Here is a 27,822-nt window from a genome sequence, read left to right on the forward strand (position 1 = left end):
GCAAGGTGAGGGGAGCATAAGCTGATGTAGGTAGAGAGGCAGGGCCCAGGAGCACAGCTCACTTACAGTCTGAAATTTCTGATTCCTTTATTTTCAACCTTGGCTTCCTGGGCAACAACCTAGCTATGGGACAGAAGCATTTGTTGTGCTTTTTTTATGAGCTGGACCTTGTAGGAGGGATCACTGTTGGCAAAACCTCAGGCCCTGCTCATATCCTCCCTTGGGAGCTGGAGGTCTCCAGTCAGTTGGCATTCTGGTGCTTAAGGCCACTTTTGGGTGGGTTTGGCAAGGATGGAGTGTCCAGGCCCATGACCCTTTAAGAACTTTACTTTTTCAAAACAGCCACAACCAGTGGCAGTGTGGGGAGAGGGTGGTGGTGGACTGTGGTCTCTGGCCATGCGCAGAGGGGGCTCTGTGAGGGCCCTCTCCCTGTCTGAGGGACACCTAACTTGACAGCAGCTACATGGGATCAACGGGAGGCCCATCAAGTCCCCTCAGACTGAGGGACAGGGAGGGGAGTAGTGGATGGGAAGCTGAGCTGCCCTCTGTAGGGTTGCTGTCTCTGTGAACAGAGTGCCCAAGAGAGCCAGGTCACCTCAGGCCAGCAGTGGCTCATCCTCCGCTTCGACCACCCAGACCCCGGGTTCAGCCAGTGGCACCAGCAGCACATCGTCCTCATCCTCTGGGGACAGGACTGTTGTGTGGGGTCCAGGTGGCGCCCGGGTTGGTCCAGGGGGCCGCAGGCTGGGCAGGAGGCGGCCTCGCAGGGCCTGTACCACTCCAGACAGCAGTGATGGCTCCAGGGGCACCGCAGTCAGCGGCCCTGGGGCTTCAGGGACAGTAGGGAAGGCTGGGGATGTGCTGGCAGGTGGCAGTGGGGCTTTAACAGGCAGCGGGGGTGCCTGTTCCCTGTCCTGCCCGCCCACCGCCCCGCCCTCATGGGCTGGACCTGTGCTGCCATCTAAGGTCTCAGGAGGAGCAGCGGATGGTGTGACCTGGGATCTGGTTTCAGGGGTCCGGGCTGGGGGGTTGGTTCGGGGAAGCAAGCCCCAACGGCGAAGACGGCGCACCAGGCGGCGCATAGAGCGGCCTCGCTGGCGGCGGCGGGCACCTGAGGTGCTCCCTGGAGTCATGTCCTGGTGCAGGATATGTAGCAGAGAACGCAGGTTGCCCAGAACAGAGTTCTGCAAGGACAGGAGGAAGATATCAAAGTTGGAAGGGGTGGGGACAGCCACAGGGGGGCTGGAGCGGCAGGTGATCTGGTTGGGGAGGGTGACTTACATCATTAGGGTTCTCTGTAGGGAAGTCCTCTACAGGGGGGATGGCGCCCTGGGCAATGAGCTGCCCGTAGGAGGGAGGCGCCTGCTGCTGCACAATCTCAGCCTCCATCCGGGAGAGCGGGGCGAAGATGCTGGAAGGCATGAGGGCTGCTCAGTCACAGGTGCCGGTGACCAGAGCTGCCTATCCCAGCCCAGACAGGCCTCTTTACTCCACATCCAGGCCAGGACAGCGAGCATTTATGCCCTGGCTCTCCAAAGTCATCTGAGGTCTCCATCCTTCCTTGAGGTGGCTTTCGAGATCTAGATCTTTCCCTCGCTCAGCGGAGCACACCTGCCCCCAAGTGAGACAGCCCCAGGAGCCAACCCAGCAGCTGGTCACCAGAACCTGTCCCCCACATGGGCACCCTCAGGTCTCCCGTGGCCACAGGGGCCCTGTCCCGCCCCCAGCACCCACTCCTCTACCGCCAGCTGCACTCCCACTGACCTGTACTCCTGGGTGCGAATGGCATAGAGCTTGCAGGTGCAGCCCAGGGCGATGACCAGCAGCAGGCCGCACACGAGGCTGCCGATGACGGCGGCAGTAATGACCTTGCGGGGCAGGGCGTAGGAGCAGTCCCACTCGTCACTGCCATCAGCACAGTCCGGCTGCCCGTCACACACCCACGTCTCATACACGCACTTCTCATCCCGGCACCGGAAGTTGCCCGGCTGGCAGTGCCGACACCGTCTCTCATCCGCTCCATCAGCACAGAAGGTCTGGTAGTTACAGCGGTCAGCGGGCAGGTAGCAGGCTGTGGCCCCAGGGGTGCCGGCGGCCCCACAGGGGTAGTGTCCAGCTGGGCAGCTGGGGCAGTTCTCCTCGTCCGTGCCGTCTGCACAGTCCCAGGAGCCGTCGCAGCGCTGCGCCTCGCTGTAGCAGCGCTCGCTGAGGCCTTCGCTAGCCCCCAAGCCAGAGCCTAAGCCGCACGGTCGGTCCCAAGGCAAGCAGTAGCCCCGCACGTGGTAGGTGGCGTTGAAGCCCCGACCGGTGCTCCAAGGGACTGTGTGGTAGTCCACCGTGGCCTGGCCAGACAGCGTCTCCACGGTGACAGCCTTGCCATTACTGAAGTGGGTGAGGCTGCGCAGTAGCCGGAGAGTCTCGAGGGGCCCCGCGCCGTCATACACACGCACTGCATCCCCATAGCCTAGATCCAGGGCCGTGAAGCGCACGGCCAGGCGCCGGCCATCGCGTGGGTCCAGCAGCCAGCGGCAAGACTGGGGGTGGGAGACTGAGGCCAGGTGTGAGTATCCGAGGGAGGAGAAGACCCCATAGAAGTCTTCTAAGGTGTGATTGCAGGGTGGGGTGAGGACAGGGGCTAGGGCCAAGTCAGGGAAGGGGTCTGAGCTGCAACCTGCCTCGTCAGAGCCGTCGCCACAGGCGTCGACCCCGTCACAGCGCTGGAGCAGGGGCACGCAGCGGTGGTTCAGGCACTGGAACTCCTCCTGCAGGCACATCAGCCAATCTGCAGAGGCACCACGGGGAGGGGCTGTGAAGCACTGGGGCGGGCAGGATCCTCCCCTCCTCCCTGGGGCTTCCATTGCCTGTTCTAAGCGCCACAACAGCCCTGTCCAGCCCACCTTGGCTATAAGAGAGCAGGAAGCCCTGGCCCATGGGTGCTCTGGCCCCGACATAGCTGTAGGTGATGGTGACGTTGCCTCCAGGCAGCTGCAGAGGGCTGGCAGGTGCCTCGCACAGGGAGAGCTGCGGCTGGATGGGGGAGCGCAGGGTTAAGCGCTCTGAGCCACAGGCCAGATGCAATTTTTGGAACCTACAGGGGTGAAGGAGAGCAGGACGTAAGATATTCCTGACTGCTGCTGGCTTCTTCCTCCCCTGACAGTTGTCAAGCCTCTTCTACCCCAAGCAGCACAAACCCCTGCTTATCCACAATCCAAATGGTCAGATGAAAATGGAGTTAGCCAAATTCCTTTGTAATCAAGGCAACAGCCCTAACAGAGGCCTACGGTACCTGAGACCATGATACATCTTAGAGCCTCTTGGAAAAACTGGCATGTGTTCTGGACTGAGTTAGATTCATTGCTTTCCTGTTGTTGCAGCACTGTTACCCGAGTATGGTGCCGGCAACTACCATAAGCTTAATTAACCAGAACTCACCATCCCCTCCCAACGCCCAGTGGTGAGACCTGAGATCACCGTACCATTCTGATCGCTCTGCTGCAACAAGCTCTCCCCAGATGGCCTCTCTTTTCACCTGTCCTTTTCTGGGTAAATTTTATGGGAAGTGAACTGTGTGAAGCAAACAGCCAGGTACTTAACACAGGCCCCAACCCTACGGCCCAAGGTTGGAGGAGCCGACGGAGACCCGGATTGTTTAAAAGATCTGAGGAGGCTGAGGAAGGTTCTGGAGTGACTGTTGTCCTTCAGAGATGACAGGACCCAAGCTAGATGTCCACTCCAGCCCACCTGCAATTCATTGTGTCTGGCTCCAAACAAGCCAGGCTTTTAGGGCGATGACGCCAAATCTAACTCTCCTCTTTTCCCTGTTGACAGGATGGAAGCTCCATGGAGAAGTGATCCCCGCAGGCTTCTCCCTGGTAGAGGAGGGGGGGTGGGAGAAAGGTATAGGGTTATGCCTGCACTCACCTGACTGTTACCGTCTGCTCTTTGCTGCCCAGGATGAGCCAGGTACAGTTGGCAGGGGAGCTGCGGCTGTCCCGGCCCACAGGCCTCTGTAAGGTGCCTTGCACTTCCAAGAGCACCGCTGGTGGGTCCTCACAGGCTAGAGAAAGAGAGGAATGTAGGGACATCAGTCGAGAGCCCCTTACCATCACACCCCTGCCCAGGCTTGAGGTCTCCGAGGGCCTGGGCTCTTCGGAAGGAGCACAGACACTCCCCCCACCCCCGCCACACACACACTACAGGCATAGTCTTCAGCCAGCCTCCTCCTCTCCTCCCTCATCATAATTCCACTAAAGTATCAACACCACAAACAATATGAGGTCTGCTCTGTGCCAGCCACTGGGCCAGAAGGAACAGGAAATACTGTTTCTATTCTCAGGGAGAGTACATTTTGGCTAGGCAGATCAAGGATGGATATTTGGGGGAAAAGAAAAAAGTACATAACTATCAGCTGAGGGCTTACTCTGGGTCTCAGTTTCCCTATCTGTAAAAAAAGGGTGGGTGACGTCCACTCTAAAACTATGGTAGGTGCTAGAGGAATGCATGGAAGAGAAAGTCTTGAGTTCTCATTACCTACCAAGCCCATGGGACCCCTGGGGCATCCTCTACTCACCAGGATTCGGGAAAATGAGCCTATCTGGGTGGGCCACAGTGCCTCCTAGAGGAAGAGCGAGAAAGGGCAAGAGTCATGCTTCCGAGTTTCCTTCACCTGAGCAACTCAAGGAGGAACGAGAGCCATTTGCGGCTTCTGGGTAGTTTACGGGAAGGGGTGGTGGAGCAGAGGAAGACAGCGGTGTGTGACCTCGAAGGAAGGTCTGGCAGCACGGCCTATGGGATGGGTACAGTGATTTACAGAAGTCAGGGGAAGACTGAGGGAACGGCTGGAGATCTCCCGGGGGCTGGGGCAGGCAGTGCCGGGGCGGCGGCAGGGGGTGGAGGGCACGAGCGAGCAGGTTAAGGTGAGGAGCTGCATAGCAGGAAGGGAGCTAGAGTCCTCTGGGCCCGGTGATAGCCCTGGGAGCGGGGTGCCAGGCGAGTAGTCTCATTTCGATTTCTTACCCAGGAAGAGGAGAAGGATGGCCGGCAGCATCGTGAGCCGTCCGGAGGTGCAGGAAGAGTCCCGGAGCTTCCGTCGTTTACTCAGTGGGGAGGCGGAGCCGCTCCGGGCGTCCTGGCTCCCCAGTGCCGCCTCCCCCAGGGGGCTCCATGCCCCAGGCTCCCCGACCGATGCTCTAGATGCCAGGGCTGGGGACGGGTGGGGGGCGGCAGCGGCCCGGGGGCAGGGGCGGTGCCTCTAACCAACTTCTGAGTTGTTTTCCCCGGCCACCGCCGCGCTTTCTCCGAGGCCAGTCCCCGAAGCCCCGGAAATCAGCTCGAAGTCTGGCGCTGGAGCGCGCCCTCGCCCAGAGCCCGCCCGCAGGCCGCAAGCGCCCAGGTCCAGGCCTGGCCGCCACCTGCCGGGGCTTGAGGCCACTTCCTCTTCGGGCCAAACTTTACCGACTGTCAGCCCCCAGGGCCGGGCCGGGCGCTGTTCAACTTCTCCAGCGCGTCCAGCCCGCGGAACGCGGCAGAGGAGTGGGGGAGGGGTCAGGCGATTCGGTCCAGCGCCCAGTCCCTTGCCCAGACGGTAGCCCCGCCGGCCCTAGGGTTGGAGAAGCCCGGGCGGAGGAGGGGGCGGGTGACGAGCCTGGCCACACCCCTGCCAATCAACGCGCTCCCCGCCCACCCGCCTGTCTTAACCCCTTTCCGGTTCTGCCGAGTCTTGGCACGCTGGCTTTTAAGGTGCTCACCCTTACTTTTAACTCTGCTTTGTTTAGTCCTTTCCGTGTAACGTTAGTTACAGGACACGTTTGTCAGAGGACTACTGCTTATTCTGTAACTGTCATGTCTTTCCTTTGGATCCTTAAACTCTCAGTACTTCTCTCGTCCCAATGTCTGGGATCCGGTAGTACTTTTTTCCGTGAGCCTCTATTACAACAATTACCACACCGTGTTATAACTATTTGTTTACTCTTTCCTGACCCCGCCCCCTCCCCGCCCCGCCCCTTCTGTGGAAACCGAAACTTCCTGTAGGTTGGGGCCTAGACTGTTTACCTTTGTACCCACAATGCTTCTCGCCTGCTGAGACACAGTAATTCAACAAACGAATAAATGGTGCCTTCTCTACTTGCTGTCTCTGTGACCTTGAGAAAATTGTTTAACTTCTCTGTGCTTCTCAAAATGGGGTTAATAATGTACAATTCCCTCTTAAGGTTATTGTCAACATTTAGGGGTAATGCAACTTGAACATCTAGGAAGTGTTTCATACCTGCTAGCAATTATTATTAGTCACAAGAGATATTTCTAATTTATGTGAGCTTGGGGTTGCTGATTTCCTGTGGCACTTACAGGTAATATATAGTTTTTGAGCTTTTTTGTACATTTCAGCACAGATCTAAGCACTTTTCAAGTATTTCCTCTTTTAATCCAGGTGGCCATAGTGGTAAAAAACCCTCCTGCCAGTTCAGGAGCCATAAGAAATGTGGATTCGATCCCTAGGTTGGGAAGATCCCCTGGAGGAGGGCATGACAACCCACTCCAGTATTCTTTCCTGGAGAATCCGTTGGACAGAGGAGCCGGGTGGGCTACGGTTCATAGAGTCGTACACGACTGAAACAACTTAGAACATACACAAAGTCTTGTGAGGTACTTATTATTGTTACTCCCATGTTACAAGTAAGGAAACTCTGGCACAGACAGGTTTAATATTGCCCAAGACCATGGATCTAGTAAATGCTGAAACAAGGGTTTGAACCTAGTGTACATTCAGAACCTCTCTACAAATGGTACAAACAGTTTTCTGTTTGTGACATTTGTAGTTGACATCAGTTTTTTCAAAACCGAGGCCTCAGCAGGGCCTGAAGCCATAAAGGTGGCCATAAAAAGGCCCTTCTTCCACTTGGATCTTGGTCCCATGCCAAGGATCTTGGCTCCTTGGTCTCTCTATGCTCCCTACTGCAACTCTTGGGATTATGATAGGTGAAATTGAACCCTAAATGTGGGAGGATGGTATTGAAGAGCCAGAAGCAGGGCAAAGAGGCTGGGGAAATTAAAAATATTTAAGTTGTGAAAGTGATCAGTTTTAGTTCAATGCTGGCTATGTTCTCTATGTTGAGTACTTGGCAGATGCCTGGAACTTGTAAGACTTCACTTTAACATCAAGGAACTTACAGTCTAGTTGAAAAGAAAGGTCAGACACATAAATTTAAAGTCAGACAGCCATGGTAAGTACCCATGGAGGTGGACTTGTGGGGAGTTTAGAAGTTAATTTAGAAGTGAAACAGGAAAAGTGATGGTGAGATGGGTAGAGTTTTAAGGGGCAAGAGGAGGAGGAGGAAGAGAGACCACGGTCTGCGATACTGAATAAACTAAGAGTTGAAAAAAAAAATGAAGATCTAGGCTGTTGGGAGCAGTCATCATCATAAAGAAAGAAATGGCACCAATTAGAACAAACTTTCACTCTGTAAATATTTATTAGAGTGCCTTCCAAGTGCAAGGCCCTGTGCTAGCCACGAGGATTAATGTTTAGGAGTGAATTTGAGCCAAAAGAAGATGAGAAGAAATTAAAGAGAACCTAGGTGCTTATAATGAGTTTAAGCTTTAATTTGTTTAGTGAGCTGAAGTGTTCAGGCCCGTATAAATCCCCATAGATCATCAAGTACATTTAGAAATGGGTCTTTGTGGGGAGGGAGATGGGAGGGGGGTTCAGGATGGAGGAACACATGTATACCCATGGCTGATTCATGTCAATGTATGGTAAAAACCACTACAATATTGTAAAGTAATTAGCCTCCAATTAAAATAAATAAATTAATTTAAGAAATAAGAGAAAAAAATAAAAAAAAGAAATAAGAAAATAAGAAAAAAATTACAAAAAAGAAATGGATCTTTGAAGATGTTCTTGGAATACTTTGAGAAATTGTGAAAAAATAGTGGAAGTACTGAAAAATGGGCAGATTTCTGGTTTTCAAGATGACAATATCTAACTTTGAAAGAGTACTCACCATATGCTTGGCACTGTTCTCATCACTGCGCATATATCACCTCATTTAATCTTCACTACATCTCCAGGAAGTAGGTGTTATTTTTGTCCTCATTTTGTCCTCATTTCCTCAATTGAGGAAACTAAGTCACATATAGTCATAAACTAAGCAAGTCATTAGATAACTTGCTCAAGATCAAACTACTAGCATGTGCAGCAGTCAAGATGCTCAGGTCTGAATGTTTGTGCCCCTCCCCCTCCCCATTCATATGTTGATATCCTACCCACCAATGATGATAGTGGACATCTTGGAGATCAAACCAGTCAATCCTAAAGGAAACCAGTCCTGAATATTCATTGGAAGAACTGATGCTGAAGCTGAAGCTCCAGTACTTTGGCCACCTGATGCAAAGAATTGACTCATTGGAAAAGACCTTGATGCTGGAAAAGATTGAAGAAGGAGGAGAAGGGGATGACAAAGGATGATATGGTTGGACGACATCACTAACTCGATAGACATGAGTTTGAACAAACTCCGGAAGTTGGTGATAGACAGGGAAGCCTGGCGTGCTGCAGGCCATGGGGTCGCAAAGAGTCAGACACGATTGAGTGACTGAACTGAACTGAACTGAACTGAAAGATGATAGATAGTATTAGAGGTGGGGCTTTGGGGGATGCTTTGTTCCTAAGGTGGAGCCCTCAGAGTGGAACTAGTAAGAAAGACTCTAGAGAGATCATTAGCCCTTTCCATCATGTGATGAAGTCCTGGCTGTGACAGAATGTCCAGAAAGCACTGGCTGTGAACCAGGAAGACAGCCCTCACCAGAAGGTGACTATGCTGGCACCTTGATCTTGGTTTTCTCAATCTCCAGAACTGTAAGCAATAAATTTCTGTTATTTATAAGCTACTTCGTTGGTTGTATTTTGTTGTAGTGGCCTAAGACCAAAACTTGGTACTACAAAGCTGGGATGCTGCTGTAACAAGTTCATAACAATGTGGAAGCAGCTTTAGAACTGAGTGATGGGCAGAGAATGGGAGACTGGAAGTGCATGCTAGAGAAAGCCTATATTGCCATAAATGGACTGTTAAAGGTGATTATTATGAGGGCTCAGAAAAGAAAAGCTATTGAGAGAGCCTCAATCCCTCAGAGTATACCTAAGTGATCAGAATGTTGGTGGAAATGTGGATGTTAAAGGTTGTTCTGAGGGGTCTCAGATGGAGATGAGGAACACATGTTGGAAACCGGAGGAAAGATGATCTTTTATAAACAGGCAAAAAGCTTGGTTGAATTGTGCTGTGTTCTAGTGTTTGGTGAAAGGTATTAATAGAACTTGTGAGGAATGAAATTAGACATTTGGCTGAAGAAATTTCAAAGCAAAGTGTTGAAGAAGCATCCTGGTTTCTCTTGGATGCTTATAGTAAAAGATAAAAATGATTTAAAGGTGCAGTTGTTTATCAAATAGGATTCGGAACTTAAAAATTTGGAAAATTCTTATCATTATCTAACATACTATATTTTACTCATTTATCATGTTTGTTCCCTGCGCACTCACAAGAATATAAGTTGCATAGAGGAGACTTCCCTGGTGGTCCAGTGGTTAAGAATCTGCTTTGCAATGCAGGGGGCACAGGTTTGATCCTTGGTCAGGGAGCTAAGATCCCATGTGCCACAAAGCAACTAAGCCCGTGCCACAACTATAGAATCCTCCATGTGCCAAATGGAAGATCCTTCATGATGCCACAAAGGTCCTGGACACAACCAAATAAATATGTTTTAAAAAGAAAGAATTCTTAAAAAAAAAAAAAAGAAGTAAGTTCCACAGGGGGTAAGGGCCTATTCATTTACTGGTGAATCCTCAGTGCCAAAAGCAATGTCTGGCATAAAACAAATACTCAATAAATGTTTGAGTTGAATGAATAAATGAGTGAGTCGTGACTGCCAATAGTAGGCATCACATAGGTTATGTCTTTTAATCCACTCAACTACCCTTTGAGTTATTAACCCCATTTTAAAGAGGAAGAAATTGACGCTCAGGGAAGATATATAACGTGCTGAGGGTCACCCGACCAATAAGTCATAAAGGTTGGATCCTAACCCGGATTATGTAACTCCAGAATCCTTGTCCTAACCGCTGTGTGGTACCACTTCTCTATGAAACTGAGCTTTTAAAGACTGATTGGTGATAGGAATGGTGAGGGGGGGTCTCTAAGCCACTTCGTGTGAAAGCTGTTTATGGGACGAGAAAGGCTTTTCACCAATAAAAGCTTAACTTCAGTGAGCGTTTGTATATATGAAAACTACACCCAAATATTTGAAGAGCTGTAGTGTGGAACAAGAATTTGTTTTTTCTGTACAGTCTGAAGGGCAGAAGCTGGAATTAACAGAACAAGTAAAGACAGTCCCTGATCAAGGTACAGAAGCTGAGGGCGCAGGGAGGGTTGAGGCAGAGGAACCCGAGTCCTGGGCTTTCAGGACTCCTTGGCAATAGGGTGATTCATGGACTGTAGGATGGCAGAACTCAGAAGACAGGGGTATAGGAGCTTCTTGAAGTAAGCCATGTTAAATGTTGATGCAAGGCCAAAGAAAGTGAAAGCAGAGAATAGGCCTGGGGTTAGAAGAAAGGGGTCATCATGAGGGCCTTTTAGGGAGAAGTTTCAGTATATTCCTGGTTGGGATGCAGACGCAGAGGTTGGGTTAAAAAGCAATGACAAGGGGGACTTCCCTGGTGGTCCAGTGGTTAAGACTCAATGCTTCCAATGCAGGGGGTGTGGGTTAGATCCCGGTTCGGGGGACTAAGATCTCATGAGCCACTAAGATGTCACATGCCACACAGCCAAAAAATTAAAGAAAGAAAGAAAGAAAGAAATGACTGGGGAAAGAATGCAGACAGCTTTTGGAAAACTCTGGCTTGAGAGAAAAGGGGAAAATGAGAAAAATCATTCAAGACCGCGGCAGAATCCAGGAGAGCTTTTCAAGATGGGGAAACCTCTATGTTAAAGACTCTACCATATGGTGTCAGGAGCAAGTTTCCTTGTGCGTTGGAAAAAATGAGATGCAGGCTTGGGGACACCCCTTGGAGGTTTGAGAGAAACCTCAATCATGTCCATTTAGAGGGCCTCTGGCATATTAAAAAGTTTAAAAACTAAGATTGTTTTGAAAATGTTTGGTGTATTTTAAATGCTTATATTTAACAAATGAAAATTTTTTAGCATAAACAGACAATAATAAAGTGATATTCGCAATATACCTCCAGGCATTTTTGAACTACAAAATTTAAGACTTTTATCACTGTAAGACCAGGAGTAAAGGAGTCTCCTGGTCCCAGAGTGTGGATGACTTTGGAAGGATGGGTGCAGGTCACGAACCCCCCTGGAAGGCTTGGGCATGACCTCTAAAAGCCTCAGACAAGTGGCACAGAAATGTCCCACTCTAAGATACAAGAGTCGCAGAGGCCTGCTTGCCTTGGCCAGAGGTGGTTCTGTCCTAGCATCCTGAGATCCAGGAGTGCAGCTCCACCTGCCGCTGACCTGAAGAGTCCAGGGTCCAGGCATCCTGGAGGGGTCAGTGCCTGAGGCGTCCACAGGAGGGCAGTGTGGCAACTCGGAGGCCAGGACCCCAGTGCCCCTTTCATTTCCTCTATCAGGCACCCTCTCCTGCAACCCCTCCCCTCCCCTCTTCCTTCCTGGAGTTATTCCAGGGCTGTTCACCAACCCCCATAAAGGGGCAGAAGACGGAAACTCTTGACTTTTCCCTCTCTGCAGCTGGAAGACTAAGGCTTGTCATCCTGTCGCGCCCATAGTCCCACCCGTTTAAGTACAGGTGTCCTGGGTGGAAGTGTGGAAAGTGCGAAGGGGGAAGGGACAGGCCGGCGGTATCCTCGGCCCTGAGTGTGGCAGGCTTTGCCTCCGCCTCTCAGTTCTCCGGGCTTGGTTTGCAGTGCCAACACCTAGCACGAGGGGGCGCTACCACCCTGCAAACCCTGCCCAGCCCGTCTCTGCAGCAGTTTGGGCTGCTCCCAGCCTGAGAGGATGGGGTGGGCGTTCCTCTGGTCCCCTTCTCCAGCTTTCCTCCCTCCAGAATTTATGGGCAGTTTTGTGCAGGCGTGAGGTAGTTGGGAGGACCTCTGGAGCACAGGCCAGTAGAGTGGAGAAGACACTCTGAGGACACCTGGGATGAAGCCTGGAGGGATGAAAGAGAGACCTTCTGCTGGTGCTCCAGGGTCCTGGTGCTGGCTGTCCTGAGTGTGCAGCCTAGAGGATTGGTATTTCCAGAAGAGCTGGGCTGACACAACCCAATACCAATCATCCTCCGATTAAGGGCACTCTGTGAGGTTAGGGCTTCCCTGGTGGCTCAGATAGTAAAAAAATCTGCCTGCAATGCAGGAGGACCTGGGTTCAATCCCTGGACTGGGACGATCCCCTGGAGGAGGGCATGGCAACCCACTCCGGTATTCTTGCCTGGAGAATCCACGTGGACAGAAGAGCCTGGCGGGCTACAGTCTAAAGGGTTGCAAAGAGTTGGACATGACTGAGTGACTAAGCCCAGCAGTGGGTAGGGTTGGCACATGAGGAGGTCTATAGGGACAGAGCAGCTATTCTGGAGTTATGAATCTCTTCCCTCAATACAGTTTCTTTCTTTTTTGAACCTTTTAAAGATTGAGGTGAATATAAAAAAAAAAATAAAGATTGAAGTGAAATATACAGTAAAATTTTTAAAAATGTAATAAACTTAAGTGCATATAGCTCAATGGTTTTTTAACCTATATATTTACTGTGTCACATACTTTTTGCACATGTATAGAATACTTATGTATTCACAACTACAGCTGTTTTCTAAAAAATATATATTTATTGAAAACTTTTTATTTTGTATTGAATGTGCATGTTAGTTACTCAATCTTGTCCGACTCTTTGAGACCCCATGGACTATAGCCCATCAGGCTCCTCTGTCCATAGAATTCTCCAGGCAAGAATGCTGAAGTGGGTTGCCATTCCCTTCTCCAGAGGATCTTCCTGACTCGTGGATCAAACCTGGGTCTCCTGCATTGCAGGCAGATTGTTTGCACCGGGACACCATTTTATATCGGTGTATAGCAAGTTAACAATGTTGTAATAGTTTCAAGTGCACGGCAAAGGGACTCAGCCATACATATACAGTATTTATTTATTTGTCTGTGCTGGGTCTTTGTTTCAGCACACAGGGTCTTTAGTTGTGGCATGCAGAATATAGTTCACTGACCAGGGATCAAACCTTGGCCCCCTGTACTGGGAGCATGTAATCTTAGCCCTGGGACCACCAGGGAAGTCCGTATCTACAGCTGTTTATGTATGTACATCAGAGCTCTCACTGGTAATTCAAGTCAGCAAACTTTTATTAAGGGGCTCTTGTGTACCTAGCACCATCCTACTCTTTTCTAAGGAAGTGAGAACAGAATGTTTGTTTGGTGGCTGTGATGGGAATCAGTGGTGTTACGAATCTTAGTTATTCCTCCACAGAGAAGGCAATGGCTGGCTGTATGATCTACCTGCAGTGCCCGTATTCTTGAAATCCAAAATGGGATGGATTGTCTTCTGTGCCTGAATATACAAACTCATGGGACCCAGGGTATTGGGCCAGGGCAGCCACGCTCCTAGCCCAGAGCCAGGCACGGAGTGGCCAAGGAGAGTATTTTGAGGCACTGATCTTGCTCGCTGGCCTGGTGCTACATGTCTCTGGAAGCTGGGCGCAGGGTGACGTCTTTGACCACAGGCTGGATCAAAATGAGCTGGAGCCTGTCGCGTGTGTGTGAATCTGCTGGGCCCTTCCGAGGCCTCCGTCTTTCCCCTGCTTTGTGGTCAGCCTGGCCTTGCCCTGCCCAGACCCCATCCTGCCCCAGAGCAGGGAAGTGGCCCTAGCGGGAAATCAAGTGAGGGTGCAGGAAGTGATCCATGGTGAGGCAGCTTCCAGATCTGGCTGGGTCCCTGAGTCAATGAGCTACATCAGGCTAAGGAAGTGCTTCCTTCAAGTCACTACAGTGTGGTCACCTCTTCTTTCCCCTCTGGCCCCTCCCTGTCCAGGTGTGAGTCTTTGGGAGCAGGAAACTGGTCTTTTCCTGCCTAAGCCACAAAGTCCCATTGGAGTGAGGGAAACTGGGGAGACCTGGCCTTAGTCTGGAGGCAGAAAATCTGCTCCCTCGGGGTGTGGTGACAGCCCCGGGCCTGGGGTGCCCAGTCCTGTTGTGGAACCGCAGGGTCCAGGTCTGGTGAGGGATCGGGGAGGACAGAGGGGGCTGGGCCTGGCTGGGGAAGGCTGGCCTGGAAGGCACCCAGCCACGGCCCTGGGCCAGGGTGGAAAATATGTGTGTGAGCTCATTTGGAAGGTGGCTTCTGGCCAATCAGGCCTGCCTCCTTTCCAAGCCCTGGCTGCTCAGCCCCCTCGAAGTAGGCTGCCTCTGGGTCTCCCCGGTCTCCCAGGACTGTCTGAGGGAAGCAGGCAGAGATTTGGGGGGTGGGTTAGGTGGGGGTATGGGGACCACGGAACAATGGAGCAACCTCCCCAGGGGTTTCCCTGGAGCCTCAGGGTATGGGAACCACCCTGAAGGCCTCCTCCTCCCCCGAGGCCCCTGCCTCAGACTTTGACCACCCTCATCCCTCCCACACCTGCAGCACAGGAGTTTGGGAAAGTGTGGGTTTGATCTATCTCTGGGTCAGAAAGAGCCCCTGGAGGAGGAAATGGCAACCTCCAGTATTCTCACATAGAGAATCCCGTGGACTGAAGGGGGCTGCAGTTCATGGGGTCACAGTGAGTCAGACACGACTGAAGTGACTTAGCACACACACGTCCCTCCCCTAGCTGCTGTCTTTGCCCCTTTCAGTTCCTCTGGCTTCTCAGTGCTATGCCTCCTCCATTCCATCAGAATACCTGTTCTTGCCCCTAAGGAGGAAGGTGACTCCTGGCCAAGCAGATTCCTGAGGAACAGCCCTTCTCCCCTGTGCTCCTGTGACATAGCACAGCACACAAGCACACATATGCTGACAGATTCCACAGAACACACACTGCCATGCCCATGCCCGGCCACGTGGGAGTTCACACTGGAAGGGACACCAAACAGACACGCTTAGCATCTGCTTGTATAGGAAAAAAATATCAGACAGGCCCTGGTTTTGGACTACCAAGCTGGGAGCTTGAGCACATCTTATCTGGGCCTCAGTTTCCACATCTGTAAAATGGGGGCAATGTCAGTGCCTGTGTCCCTGAGTGTTGCAAGGACCTCAGCAGGCATTAGTTTCCCACCACCTCCCTTTAGCTGGAAGAGGAAGTGGGGGTACAGAGTAAAGAGAGGACTGGGAAGTCCGTCAGATTGTGGGGAGATGGAGGCTGGGCGGGGGAGGACCAGCACAGCTGCCAGATTGTGTGTTGGGGGTCACTCGGCTCAGTCCCCGCTCCTCTAGAGAGCTCAACTCCTCTTAGGGCTTCCCCTCTCTTTTCCATACCGGGGACCCAGCGCCTGGCTGGCAGCCTTGGAGGCATAGGCTCAGATGGTGGCAGGAACACCCAGGAGGGAGGCGATGCCAGGGGTGTCCATGGCTCCCCCTGGAAACATGTGGGATGCTGTGGTGGGCAGAGTATAGCCCGCGTTCTGTGTTTGCCCCCAGTCCAGTCTCCCGAGAGCCCGCTTCCCTGGGTTTTGCCCAAACCTCCTTGCAGATTCCCCTTGGCTCCCTCCTGGCTGCTCTCACTCACATGTGCTGCTTTCGAATAAAGGAACTTGGAACCATAGAAACTGGGTCAGGCCCAATGGACAAAGCAGGGTAGGGCCAGTGAAGGCAGTGTTTGCAGGTCTCTCGAGAGCCACGGGGCCTCTGGTCTCCCCTCACCCAGCCTGACCTGATGGTTCCCTCAGCTGGGGCCGGGTGGGGTCCCCCAGCCACCTCACTCGGCTGGATCCCTCAGACCCAAGGCACGTCAGAAGCACGGGACTTGCGGCCTCCACCCTGCAATTCTCCCTGCTTGCGAAGCCTCTTCCCCCTCTTCCCCCTTTGTCTCTGGTCCTCCATTCCATCCCCTTGGCTTCAGAGAGCATCTTGTGATTCCAGAATCAGGGCCAAACAATTTCCTCGTGATGGGGAAACCACAGTCCAGCCACGGGAGCCCCAGGCTCCCCCCGCTCTTCCCTCTGGCAGTCCCCCCTCCCCGTGCGCCTCCGCTGGCTCCAGCTGTGTTTTGCAGAACTCCCACTGGATAACATCTGTAATTGCCTCCAGATGTGAGCCACAAAAACACAAAGGGGCCATGAGCTCATCTTTGAGCTCCTTGCCACACGCATGGGCCCCGCTGCCCCCAGACGCCCCTGACTTCTCAGGGTCCCCATCCCCTCCGGTGAGGGTGGCAGGGAGGTGGTATTCAACTCCACGGAGACGCACAGGCCGTGCCAAACAGCTGTTGGCAGGAGAGGCGCAGGAGGCCAGGCGTAGGGTCAGGGTTCCTGGCTGGCAGGAAGGTGGGGTACCCCTTCTGCCAAAGCAATCACACCCGCCAGCCCTGAATAGCAGCTGGATAGAACGCCTGGCCTAGGTGGGGCCAGGGCTCTTGGAGGCAGGCCGTGGAGGGGGCCTGGGCTGGAGCCCGGGGAGGGCCGGGCTGAGGCAGGAAGGGAAGGAGGGAAGAATGAGCACTGCTCCCCTTCAGCTGAGCTGACTCAGCAGCTGATTCTTCCCTCCAGGCTGCATTGGTGGAAGGGTGGGTCGACAGCCTGGGAACCCCGTTTGGGGCATCAGTTTCTAGGGAAAGAGGAAACAAAGCCTTGCCGTTCTGCCCTTCCTACCTGACCATCCTGCCTCTCCTGGGCAACTGGGGTGAGGCCGTGGGGCAACCTTCTCCCTTCCTGTCTGTTTCTTCTGCCCCTGCAGGGAAGCCCTGGGGCTGGTAGAGGCTGAGGTCCTGAGGGCTGGGGAGAAGGGCCTGCCCCTGAGCCTTAGGCTGACTGTGACACGGGGATCCCCCAGCAACCAGCACGAGGCCTGAGGAAAGAGGGTCTGTGGCTGGGTCACACGACAGGGTAACGCAATTTAGGAAGATTTTCCGAGTAGCCTCAGCTTGGCCACTTCCTCTTGCCTTTATAGTCCTGGGCCTCAGAAGCCAGGTTGGGGTACAGGAGCTTTAGCTGGCCTCTGTGGACCACTCCCCTGCCCCCCAAAAGCATGCCCGCCTCCCCCCAGCTCTGGATCCTGCATCCCTTTCATCCACTGAGAATAAACATATTCCTTTATGAAAAATACCAAAACCCCGCCTCACGGAAAACACTGCAGGGCCCCCCTGCTTTCCATTCCCCTGCAGCCGCATCCCAGGCACACAAACTGCAGCCACACAAAGAATGTGAAACACTGTTTATTCTTCGTGGAAAGGTTGAACAAGGTCAAAAATGTCCTTAGAGGGCAATGACCCAGCCCCGCCCTGCAGGTTCCTGGGGTCCGATGCCTCTGCCCCCCACCCCCACCCCACCCCATGCCCCTTGTTAACAAAAAGGAACGATTTGAAGGGAATTCATATATAATAATTATAATAAAAATATACATTAAACAAAACAAAAACCCCAAACAAGACAACTTTAGCCGAACTGCCAGCACCGTTCACCCCACTTCTCCCACCCCCCCCACCCCCCAACCCCTGACATCCCTTTCCTCTCCCTGCCCCCACAGGGCCTCTCACTCTCCCAAGTCTCTGGTACCATGACCACCCTCGGTGGCCGAAGGAGACTTCAGATGGGCGGGCTGGGTGGGAGTGGGGGCAGGACACTTGTAGCAAGGGCTGAGTGGTGGGGGGCATCGGGAAGTGAGGGGCTAACCTGACGAAACGCCCAGGCCGGTGCCCCTTTGCAGAAGATGGCTGAGGCAGGCTGATCCTCAGCGCCCTAACTAGGTGGCTGCTCTCATAAAAGTCCCGAGTCGCCAATCCCCGAAGGGCGCCCTCTCTGCTCCTTTCCCTGGCTCCCTGCCTTGCCCTCCATGCTGTCTGATTGAAGCCAGGGCACCCAAACAGGAGCAGGTGTGATTTTCTCAAGCCCTTCCTGAGAGTGCCAATGAAAAGTGCCCTCCCCTGGGTACCACAGCCCACCCTGTGGCGTCCCTGCCTGGCGCTCAGCCATCCACTCCTGCTGCGCCTCCCTGGTTCGCCTTTTGCTCCTGCCCCGTCCCCTCTGACGACCCTGCCCCAGCTGCCTGCATTATGAGCGAGGTTCTTTCTCTGTGGCCTCCAGGCTCACCCCCGGGGCTCCTGGGCCCCCACCCTGGTGGCTGCACCCCTGGTCTCAGCTCTTCCAACCTTGACTTCCCCATCCGAAGCTAACGTTGGGGAGGGGAGGGCTGTCGAGGGTTTCTGCAGCCCCTGTTTAGTCCTAATGGCTCAGGCTCCTTCTGTGGAAGTTCTCAGGGGCCGGTGGGGCAGAGGCAGATGTTTGTGGAAAGGACTGGCCCTCACTGAGTTTTCCTCCCAAGGTCTTAGGGTGGCTGTGCAACCCACGCTCTCTCACTCAGGGTCTCCTCCCACCACAACAGGATTAGATTTCTTTTAGCCAGAGGGAGTGGTGGGAGGCTGCCAATTGGGTCCACCTAGGGGCTGAAGTGCCCAGAGCCTCCTGAGGTCAGAGTTCAGAGGTTAAAGGTATGTCAGGGAATGGAAAAGGGGCAGATGACCCCATGTGACCTTTACCAGCGAGGTCTGAGGGTCCTGCCTTCAAGTGCAGAGCCCAGACATTCAGATGGGGCTGAACACACACCAAGCCATGGGGGCCCCTGAGGGGCAGGGGCTGGGAGGGCGGCCCCTGCTCAGCCCCCGGGGAGGGGGGGACCCATCTAGGGAAGAAGCACTGCCAGCGTGGAGGGTGGGAGAGGCCAGTCATGGGACAGAGAAGAAGGGAGGCGGGGAGGGCTGGGGACGGGGCTCAGGACGGGTGGGAGCAGCCCACCCACCACCATCTGCTGCCACTGGCCTTCAGAGGCAAAGTCCTCGTGGTAGGAGTGGGCGGGCGGCCGTGGGGGTCAGACCTTGTCCAGCAGGGAGCGCTGGCAATACAGCAGTCGCTTGGGGGTCCCGTGACGTCTGAAGAAGAAGACGGCGAGGCCCACGGCCAGCACCAGCAGCAGCAGCAGCACTGGGAGCACCACCGCGGCCGCGCTCACCGCCCCGCTGCCTTCCTCGTCCACCTCGATGATGATCACCTCCGTCTCCTCCTCAGTCCCCTCGTCCGGCTGGCCCCCCGACGATGGGCAGCCCATCCAGTCCCGCAGGGCTGACTTGGGGTAGCCCGGCTCAACCTTCAGCTTCTGGTTGTTGAATTTCCAGTATTTGTTCCCCTTGTAGAAGTAAGTGAAGACTGCAGGGTCAGCAAGAGGGTGGCGTGGAAGCCGCGAGGTGGACGCGGTGTCCGGAGAAGAGCCAAAGAGAAGAAGCAGAGCGGAAGAAAACTGTTAAGTGTGCGAGCCCGCTGAGTTCATCTCCTGACCCTTCTGAGCACCCGTCTCCTCAGCTCTGAAGCCAGGTGACTATAGCACCAGGCTGAGAGAGTGGGGCAGATCGAAGGGTCTGAAGCGCAGGAAGCACTTAGGACCCAGCATGTGGCAAGGGCTCCCTGGTTCTCAGCATCATCCATTTTCTAACACCCAACACCCTCGGTCTTTCGTCCTGCTCTTCCTTAACTCCCCGTTCCTGTCCTCCCTTCACCCACACCTCCCGTGCCCCTCTCACCTTCGTCGCTGCCCATGAACGACCCTCTGGGAGACTCAGGGATTCCTTCCCAGACCTTGATGTTTTTGGGGTACTCGCTTTCCACTATCCTGAGCTCCTCGTTGAAACGGTAGTACCTAGGGGAGAGGCGGGGAAAGGAAGCGGTTTGACACTGGGCACATCCTCCGAGGGGAGTGACCTGGGACTGAATTCACCAGTGAGCAGAGGGTGGGGGGACAGGGGTTTTGACTAATGAGGGCCTGCAGCTGAAGGCAGCGGAAGCTGGGGGTGGAAGGGAGGGCCCAGGCTGCAAGGAGCCACCAGCAGCCCTTAATGACAGTGCCTGGCAGCTGGGGCGGAGGCATGGTGCTGGGGGCAGAAGGCGTCAAATGACCAGGTCTAAAATGATGGTGACCGGGTCATATCCCACCACTCAGCACCCAGTGGAGGCTGCCTGTTGCTAGGCAACAGCGGAGGTTCAGCCAGTGCCTTCTTCAGGGAGACATCTCGGGGGGCAAGTGGGTCTTCCACTAGAACTGAGGGAATCTGGTGGTGGTGTGTGACGAGGAAGGCCTGCAGTCAAGGGGCTGAGGTTTCTTACTTGTTTCCTCGGAAGAAATAGGTCTTTCCATTGGGCATCCAGAAGAGAGCAGCATCAATCCTGTCAGTAGGCAGTCCTCGGCCCAGCTCCTTAATGTGCTTGGGGTAGCCAGGCTCCAGGGAAGCTTCGTCAAACACCCAGTGCTTATCTCCTGGGGCGGGGAGGGGAGGGCAGGGTCTCATTCCACCCTGGGTCTTTGGAGGAGTCAAGTGGGACATGCTCCTCCGGGAGACCTGCCCCGCACCCCGAGACTATGGCAGAATGTCTGGTTACCTTTGAAGAAGACAAACTTGCCGTCCTTCCTCTCATAGGCAGTGTTGATGGATGCGGGCAGGCCCCGCCAGAATTGGCCGATGGGCATGGGGTAGCCATCCATCACCTGGTTTTTCCTCACACGCCAGAACCAACGCTCCTGGGAGGCAGTTCATTCAGTCTTTAGCTTTGTCCTCCAGCTCAGTCCCCAAAGCTCCCCCACTACCTCAGTTTTATAGGTTGACTTCCCTGGTGGCTCAGACGGTAAAGCGTCTGCCTACAATCGGGAGACCCAGGTTCAATCCCTGGGTTGGGAAGATCTCCTGGAGAAGGAAATGGCAACCCACTCCAGTATTCTTGCCTGGAAAACCCCAAGGATGGAGGAGCCTGGTAGGCTGCAGTTCATGGGGTCGCAAAGAGTTGGACACGACTGAGCGACTTCACTTTCACAGTGTTTGTCCTCCTGCTTCTGTGCCCACCCTGCCACCTTGGCCCCCCACACCAGCCCACTTCTTCCTCTTACCTTGAAGACAAACATCTCCCCTCGAAGCATGGCCACGGTGTCAAAGTTCCCATCACAGATGTTGGGCCCGTAGGTGGGATTTTTGGGCTTATCAGGGACGGAAGGCCTGGAGGTGGTCCTGGGTTGAGGGGGCATCTTGGTGGGGAATCCTGACTTACTCCCTGGAACACGAGGGGTACTTCAGACTTTGGCAGAGTAGGAGGAAAGGACAGACACATGGGCAGAAAACACCTTGGGGGGGGGGAGACTGAAGCAATCAGCTGGGAAAGGACAGAAAGGGTGGGGTCAAAAGTGGGGGCGATGGAGGTGGAGTCATGGGGCGGGGGCTGGGGGGTGGGGGACGGGAAGACTGTAGGGCATGAGGGAGGGGAACATGCCCAGGCCAGAGAGAGCTGGAGGAGACAAGGAGCAGAAAGAAAGGAGCAGATGTGGGCATAGATTAGTCACCATAAAGTTGCTGGATGCCCCGGCGGTCGTCATCGGGCAGCACGAAGTTCTCTGTGTCCATCCACTGGTAAAAGGGTGCCATGATGGCCGAGGGATCGTTGGAATGCTCAAGGCCCAGGGCATGGCCCAGCTCATGCACAGCCACCAGAAAGATGTCATTCCCTGGAAGGATGGGGCTGGTTATGATGGCAGCCTGGGTCCCTCCCCTCAGACTCACTGCTTCCCCATCAGAAGTTTCACAGTGAAGCCTGCTTGCCAAATTTTCCATCTGAAGTGAGCAAACCCTAAGTTCCAGCCTCATATTTGGCAGAGGAGGCACAAAGCCAGTCAGCAACTCTTCTGGATAGAGGAGAGACTGGCCAGATCCCAGTCCCTGCGAGGGTTGTGTTAAGGGAAGCTGAGGTCCTATCTGGGCCTCAGTTTCTCCCGGGAGCCAGACGTGACATTTGCCTGGAAAAGTGGCTGATGCAGATGCTTCAAAGTCTTTAACTGGGAATTTAATTATTGGGCGAGAGAAGGGACCAGATGTAAATAGGTCAAAACAGGATTCCTGCTTTCCTTGGAAGTCAGACCAGGAGATCTTTGTGGTTCCCAACAAGCCCTGTGATTTGGGGGGGGGGGGGTCTGAGGTTTGGGGAGGAGGCCAGAGAACCCGCATGCAAACGATTCTTGACTCTCTGAGGGATAAGAGATCCAGGGCTACCTCGCTCACCATTCAGATCCTCATTCCGGACAGTCCAGGGCTCGGCAGAGTCAAAGTGGGTGTCCCCTCCAATGTTGGGGCCTGGGAAGTAGGCATGGGCCAGGAAGCCGCCTTCGCCATCGAAAGGCGTGCTGTCACCATGGAAGCCCTCAGCAAAGAAGATCATGATGTCGGCCTGCTTCTCGTGGCCCTCACGGATGTAGGCATAGGGTACCTCTCGGAAGCGCAGAGGCGTGGCACTCTCCCACACTCGGAATGCCTTGCGGATGGCCTCGAATGTGGCATACTCGCCCACCTTGGGGGTGTAGTTCTGGATGCTGAGGTCCAGCCACGTGGGGAGAGGATGGGAGCGTGTTAGGGGCAAAACTCTCCTTCCCTGTACTCTCCCAGGTCTGACTGAGCCGCCCAGCCATCTTTGTCTGACCCGGCGCGTCCTGCCGTCTCACGATGCCTCTGCCCCAAGAATTGAGGGCCTTCTGGCCCTGGAATATACCCTCCAGGGACTGCTCCTCTCTCCAGGATGGGAGCCATTTTCCTCCCTACTCCCCAGGATGCTTTGCAGGAACAGGGGTGAGTAGGGGAGGGGGCCTCTGAGTCTCTAAGCATCCCTGGTAGGGAAGGGTAACGTGTGAGAAAGGACACTCGCCTGTTGGACTCACCAGAAAGTGATCTCGTTATGCTGCCATTTGAGTCCCTGGATGGCATAGCGCTTCCTTCGAACATTGGCCTTGATTTCAGCCCCGAACTTGTCTGGAACACCACAGCGGGGGCGCCTCATGGCCCTGGGGTGGGTTGGGGTGTGGGGATTGTGGTCAGGAGAGTACATGACAGAACAACGTCGGTCTTCAGAGGAGAGGGGCAGTGTCTGGCCCCAGGGTCAGTGTGGGGAAGAGTCAAGATCATGAGGTTCGGGTGAACAGGAGAGGGTCAGGATCATCTTGTGGGGATGAGGTACGGGGGTAGGATCAGGCATTCAGGTGGCAACCTCTCTGGTGCTGGGTCATGTGGGTGGGAACTGGGCAGAATTCCTGCCAGGTTCTAGCACTTACTTCATGGTGTCTGCATCAGCCTTGCCTGTCACTCGCAGACCGTAGAACCTCTGCATGGCAGCGATGGCAGCTGAAAGGGACTGGGGTGAGCGCTGTGTGTGGGTCCGCAGGTCTCCAGGGGGCAGGTAGCCATACTGCTGCAGCCAGGCCTGTGGGGAAAGGGGTGTGGCTTGGAGCATCCCCACCTGGCCCAAGGGGGGCCCCTGCCTCCTCACGGCACCTGGAACACACGCTTGGCTTGGCGTGGAAAGGGCCATGAGCTCCCAGCCTGGCTCTGGCAGTGGGTCTGGAAGAACTCCCAGGCTGGACCCAAACTCTGGCCCAGGTCCTAGTATGGCTGATCCTCTTGGAGGGGAGGGGAGCCACAGCTCTGCGCTTTGGCTGTAACTCTTCTGATGGGAGCCCTGGTGGTTTAATTGAGTTCTAGGATGTCTTCTAAGAGTCGAGATTCCCTTCCAGCTCTTTCCTCCTCTGTGTCAGTGTTCTTGTAAATACAGCATGTTCTACCTGAGGCTGGGGTATGTCCCATAGTAGATGGAGAAGGGAGAGGCTGAGGGGGCTCCACTTTGAGGCCTGGCACGAGGTTCTCCTGGGACAGGCATGCCTCCAGGATATACACAACTCTGAGATCTTTTTGGAAGGAGGGTAGAAAAGAAACTAGGGCTCAGACTGACTGTTGATAGAGGAAGCTGGGGTCTTTGGAGGTGGTGGGGATGTGACTAGACAAAGAGCCAGGATCCTGCCACTGTCTCTACCCAAGCAGAATGAGATCGAGGACTTGGGACCTAACATTCCATTTAAGGTTCTCAAAAGAGGGAGTGAGAGATTGAGGGGGTGGTTAGCATTACGGTTAATATTTTATTTAGTATTTTGGTGACTGTTGTTTATTTCAGGTATGATTTGAATTGTTCATAATATAAAGGGTGGCATATTGCCTTAACGTAACGTTACATTTTCGGTGTTTGATTGAAAGGTACACACACTGCAAAACCCTGTTGAGGAAAAAGTCAGTTTATTGTAAGAACAATAGAGTGTTTTCCTAAGGTTGAAGAAACTAAATGAGTCAAGCTATATATGGAACATGAACATGCTCAGAGCCTCAATGGGGAGATCCTTCTAACCCTAACCCTAACTCTAGTCCCTGCTCCATCTTTGCCTTCTTAAAAGAGCCCAGGGTCAGGGGCTGCAGGTTCCTGGGATAGGAACTTGGAGCAGAGATGCATCCCCTACTCCAGGTCATTAGGATGGCTCTGCAAGTGGCCCTTCCCCTTGAGGGCCAGGCCTTGGAGATGGAGCAGTGTGCTTGCATTGGGGCTGGGGGTGATTCAGGAGCAGCTGACTGGGGACCTAAGCCCACAGGGGCAAGAATTGCAACATGGTTCTGGGAAGTGATCCCCCAAGGCTGATGACGGGAGTTAGGGATTGAGATGTAAACAACCCAGCTTTTCCTCAGCCAACAGGCCTGGCCAGAACAACCCCAGCACCACCCGCTCTGAGAGCCCCTCCTCGGGGTGGGGGAGGGGGAGCAAAGTTTAACCTCTGGGGAGCAGAGCAGAAGGCTCCTATCCCCGGCTGCTCTCTGGGGAGCTCTAAACCTGCCCTGACCTGTGCTGACTGATGCCACAGCTAGTGCCTGCAGGAGACCTGCTGTGGCCCTGTGCCCAAGTATGCAGGAAACTCCCTCTGCCCCTGGCCTCACCTGTAGGGTAGACACACCCCTGGGCTTATGCCCTCTGTTAGGGGAGCAGCTGCTTCAACTTTGAGAAAAGATGGGAATGGCCCACTGCTGTTGGAGCTGGCAGGAAGACGGAGGTCAGACCCCGAACCCTCAGCGGGGCAAAGCTCCTAGTGCAGGATGACAGAAGGGAGGGCGGCAGAGAGGTGGGGGAAACCCACATCCGGGAGCTCTGGGATTTGGGATAAATCCCTCATGGCAAGCATCTTTCAAGCAGGCAGACAGGTCTGAATATTCACACCCACCAACCCCCACCCTATCCAAATCCAGTAGACAAAGGTGGGGACTTAGTCAAGAAAGGGACTTTCTGGAGTCAAGAGAGCCGCAAGTCCTGGAAAGGAAGTGCCCCCCATTCCTCTCCTCCTCCCAGGCCTAGGCTCTGAGCAAAGCAAGAACCACAGAGGAGACTATGAGGTCTGAACCACAGAAGAGAGGACTCTTGTGTCTGCGGCCAAGTGGGGGAAGGGCCAAGTGCCAGACTGGCCAAGGGGAGGAGTGCTGTCTGTCCCGAGCTGGTGCAGGACTCCGGAGGTGCTAGAAGGGAGCCGGCCGCCTGAGGCCTGGGCCACCCCAGCTCTCTCTCCCTGCCGACAGGCCCGGAGAGGGAGCAACTCGGTAGGGTCAGAGAACTCAGTTGGCTGGCTTTGTCTTGAAAATCGAGAGGTGCAAGGTATTCCCCTGGGGGAAGTCAAGGACAGGGAACCCCTTTCCACTCCTGGGCCCATTTCTCTGTCCTAAGCATCCTGGAGAGGAGCTGGAGGGATCTCTGGCTCTTCTGCAGGCCCTGGATTCCAGCCTCTGGGCCTGCTCCTCCCTCCTTCTGCCTCCCACCCCTCCATGGCTCAGAAGCAAACGGTGGTTCTGGCACTGTGACTGCCCATGACCCACTTAAAACACAGCCAGGTCTGCGGCCCCTCCTCTAGGGGACCTAGTGGGGCAGGGGAGGGAAGGAAGGCAGGGCTGGCGAAGTTGGCAGCGGGAATCCCCCCAGATGCCCAGGCTCCTTTTGTTAGGAGCTTTCCCCTTTAGGCCTCTGATGAAGACTCCAGGCCTGGAAACAGGGTGCCTCCTCCTGGACCGAGTCAGGCTTAGCCGGGGCAGATTTTCGCTCTCCCTGGTCGCCCCCCTTCCGAGGGCCACACTTCTGTCAGCTTCAGATCCCTTCAGGACAGAGAGAGTGTGTTCTTTCTGGAGAGGTTTCCTCCGGGGGTGGGACCAGCGCCGGACCAGGAGGGAGGAAGCCAAGTCCAGATCCCCTCCCCCTGCTCAGGGGCCCTTCCCTGCCCCTCCCGACCGCACCCAGGCCCTGGCCGAGGCTGAGTGGGTTGGGATGGCCCAAAATAAGAAACTGATCAAATCCGTCTCCCACCTTCACCCCAAAATAAAAGAGAGAGAGAGGAAGAACTTGCTCAGACAACTCCCACGCGGCTTCCTCCCGGGCCCGGTGGGCCAGCTTCGGGGAGGAGAAGCGGGGGCAACCGAGTCAGCGAAGGCCTGCGCGGGCGCCCTGGGCCAAGCCCTCACCCCTCTCCCGGTACAAAGCCCCCAGGTCTCCGTGCAATTAACACAAAAAAGCAATTAACCAAAAAAGCCTAAAGGCGCCGAAGCGGGAGCAGGGCGAGGAGGCGGCGGCCCGGTCGAGCCCCCAGCTCACAAGGAGAGCTTTGTCCGGAAACGTGGGCCAGGGCGCCAGCGCCGTGACCCTCGACGCCAGGGCTGCGGGCCGGGACGCAGAGGGTCCTCTCGGGGAGGCGGGGGTGGGATGGGGCCGGGGCCGCTCCGCCGTCCACCCCCGACCGCACCTGGCAGCCGATGTGTCCGAAGAGGGTCGGGACCGCCCGGGAGGCGGCGGCGAAGGGCGCAGCGTAGGGGGCCCGGGCCGCGATCCCCCGAGCCTCGCGGCCGGCCGAGCGCCTGCGAGCTGGAAAGTTGAAGGAACAACAAACTAGCACTGGACAAGAAACCAGGACAGCGCGGGCTCTGAGCGGAGTCCAGATATTTATCAGGCTCCCGACCCGTTCCAGAACTGAGCTTAGAGCCCAGGGGAGCTGGGGAGGGGTGCGGAGTGGGCTTCGGCTGGAAAGCTCTTCCAAGGAAAGGAACGGGACAGAAAGTCGGCAGCGCGCAGTGGGGTGGGGGGTGGTTGGAGGAGGCAAAGTCGATGGACTTGAAAGTTTGGAGATGAGGACGGAAAGGAGAGGAAGTGGAGAGGAAGGGGGAACCTGCAGGCCGGAGGAGCCGGCATCCCGAGCGCTCGCCCCTCCGATCCGGGGCTGTTCTCTCGGAGACCCCCGGGCTCGCCTCCCCGGGCGCGACTCCGGACAGGGCCGGAGGAGCTCACTTACTTCGGGGCTGAAGCTGCTCTGGGCAGAGCTGAGGGAGGCGAGCGCGGAGGCGAGCGTGAGCACCGGGAGCAGCAGACTGCAGGCGGGTCGTGGGGCGGGAGACATGGTCCGCGACTGTCCGGGCAGCCGGGCCAAGCGGGCTCCGCGGCCGGGCCCAAGCCCTGGGGTCGCGCCGCCGCTCCCTCGGGGCGCCTTTGTCTTTCGTAGGCACTGAATTTGGATTCCCAGAGCGCTGTCCACGTGGAGATGAGGGGATCGGTCTTGAAGGCGCCTGTTTGCTCGTCCCCTCTTTCCCGTTTTTTGATCTTTCTTCTGCTTAGTCGGCGAACTGGATTGCGAGCCCTCTCTTGCTCTCTTCTCTGGTCCCTCCCTTCTCCCACAGCCTCCCTCCGCCCCCGCCCCTATGCCCTCCTTTCCCTGTGCGGACGTGGTTGTTTCAGCCTGAATCCAATTACAGCCAAAAGTCGGGTTAAAAAAAAAAAAAAAA

The 27,822-nt window shown here is 54.9% G+C and overlaps 2 protein-coding genes across 2 annotated transcripts; both read right to left on the reverse strand.

Moving 5' to 3' along the window:
- Positions 1–62: 62 nt before the first annotated feature.
- LRP10 (LDL receptor related protein 10) lies at positions 63–5,639 on the reverse strand. The gene is made up of 7 exons (XM_065941229.1): positions 5,017–5,639; positions 4,571–4,615; positions 3,922–4,057; positions 2,898–3,088; positions 1,765–2,782; positions 1,282–1,411; positions 63–1,184 (listed from the first exon to the last, which is right to left on the reverse strand). Exons 1-7 carry the CDS (start codon positions 5,045–5,047, stop codon positions 597–599), a joined length of 2,139 nt encoding a protein of 712 aa, XP_065797301.1. The 5' UTR covers positions 5,048–5,639; the 3' UTR covers positions 63–596.
- Positions 5,640–18,914: 13,275 nt separating this feature from the next.
- MMP14 (matrix metallopeptidase 14) lies at positions 18,915–27,705 on the reverse strand. The gene is made up of 10 exons (XM_065940631.1): positions 27,336–27,705; positions 23,256–23,404; positions 22,866–22,988; positions 22,216–22,523; positions 21,504–21,665; positions 21,057–21,217; positions 20,555–20,693; positions 20,282–20,432; positions 19,702–19,817; positions 18,915–19,330 (listed from the first exon to the last, which is right to left on the reverse strand). The coding sequence occupies exons 1-10, from the start codon at positions 27,438–27,440 to the stop codon at positions 18,996–18,998; spliced, it is 1,749 nt and encodes a 582-aa protein (XP_065796703.1). The 5' UTR covers positions 27,441–27,705; the 3' UTR covers positions 18,915–18,995.
- Positions 27,706–27,822: the final 117 nt, after the last annotated feature.

The sequence above is a fragment of the Muntiacus reevesi genome, chromosome 7 (genome assembly GCF_963930625.1).
Source record: "Muntiacus reevesi chromosome 7, mMunRee1.1, whole genome shotgun sequence".
Classification (NCBI taxonomy): Eukaryota; Metazoa; Chordata; class Mammalia; order Artiodactyla; family Cervidae; genus Muntiacus; species Muntiacus reevesi.

What these genes read in the sequence shown, in the direction of transcription:
- LRP10 (XM_065941229.1), bottom strand. Translation starts at nt 5,047, where the DNA reads ATGCTGCCGGCCATCCTTCTCCTCTTCCTGG. An exon ending in GCTCATTTTCCCGAATCCTG is followed by an intron (nt 4,058 to 4,570) that starts GTGAGTAGAGGA and finishes CTCTTTCTCTAG; the next exon opens with CCTGTGAGGACCCACCAGCG. An exon ending in GAGCAGACGGTAACAGTCAG is followed by an intron (nt 3,089 to 3,921) that starts GTGAGTGCAGGC and finishes TCACCCCTGTAG; the next exon opens with GTTCCAAAAATTGCATCTGG.
- MMP14 (XM_065940631.1), bottom strand. Translation starts at nt 27,440, where the DNA reads ATGTCTCCCGCCCCACGACCCGCCTGCAGTCTGCTGCTCCCGGTGCTC. An exon ending in GGGAGATGTTTGTCTTCAAG is followed by an intron (nt 20,694 to 21,056) that starts GTAAGAGGAAGA and finishes ACTGCCTCCCAG; the next exon opens with GAGCGTTGGTTCTGGCGTGT. An exon ending in CAAGTTTGTCTTCTTCAAAG is followed by an intron (nt 20,433 to 20,554) that starts GTAACCAGACAT and finishes TCCCCGCCCCAG; the next exon opens with GAGATAAGCACTGGGTGTTT.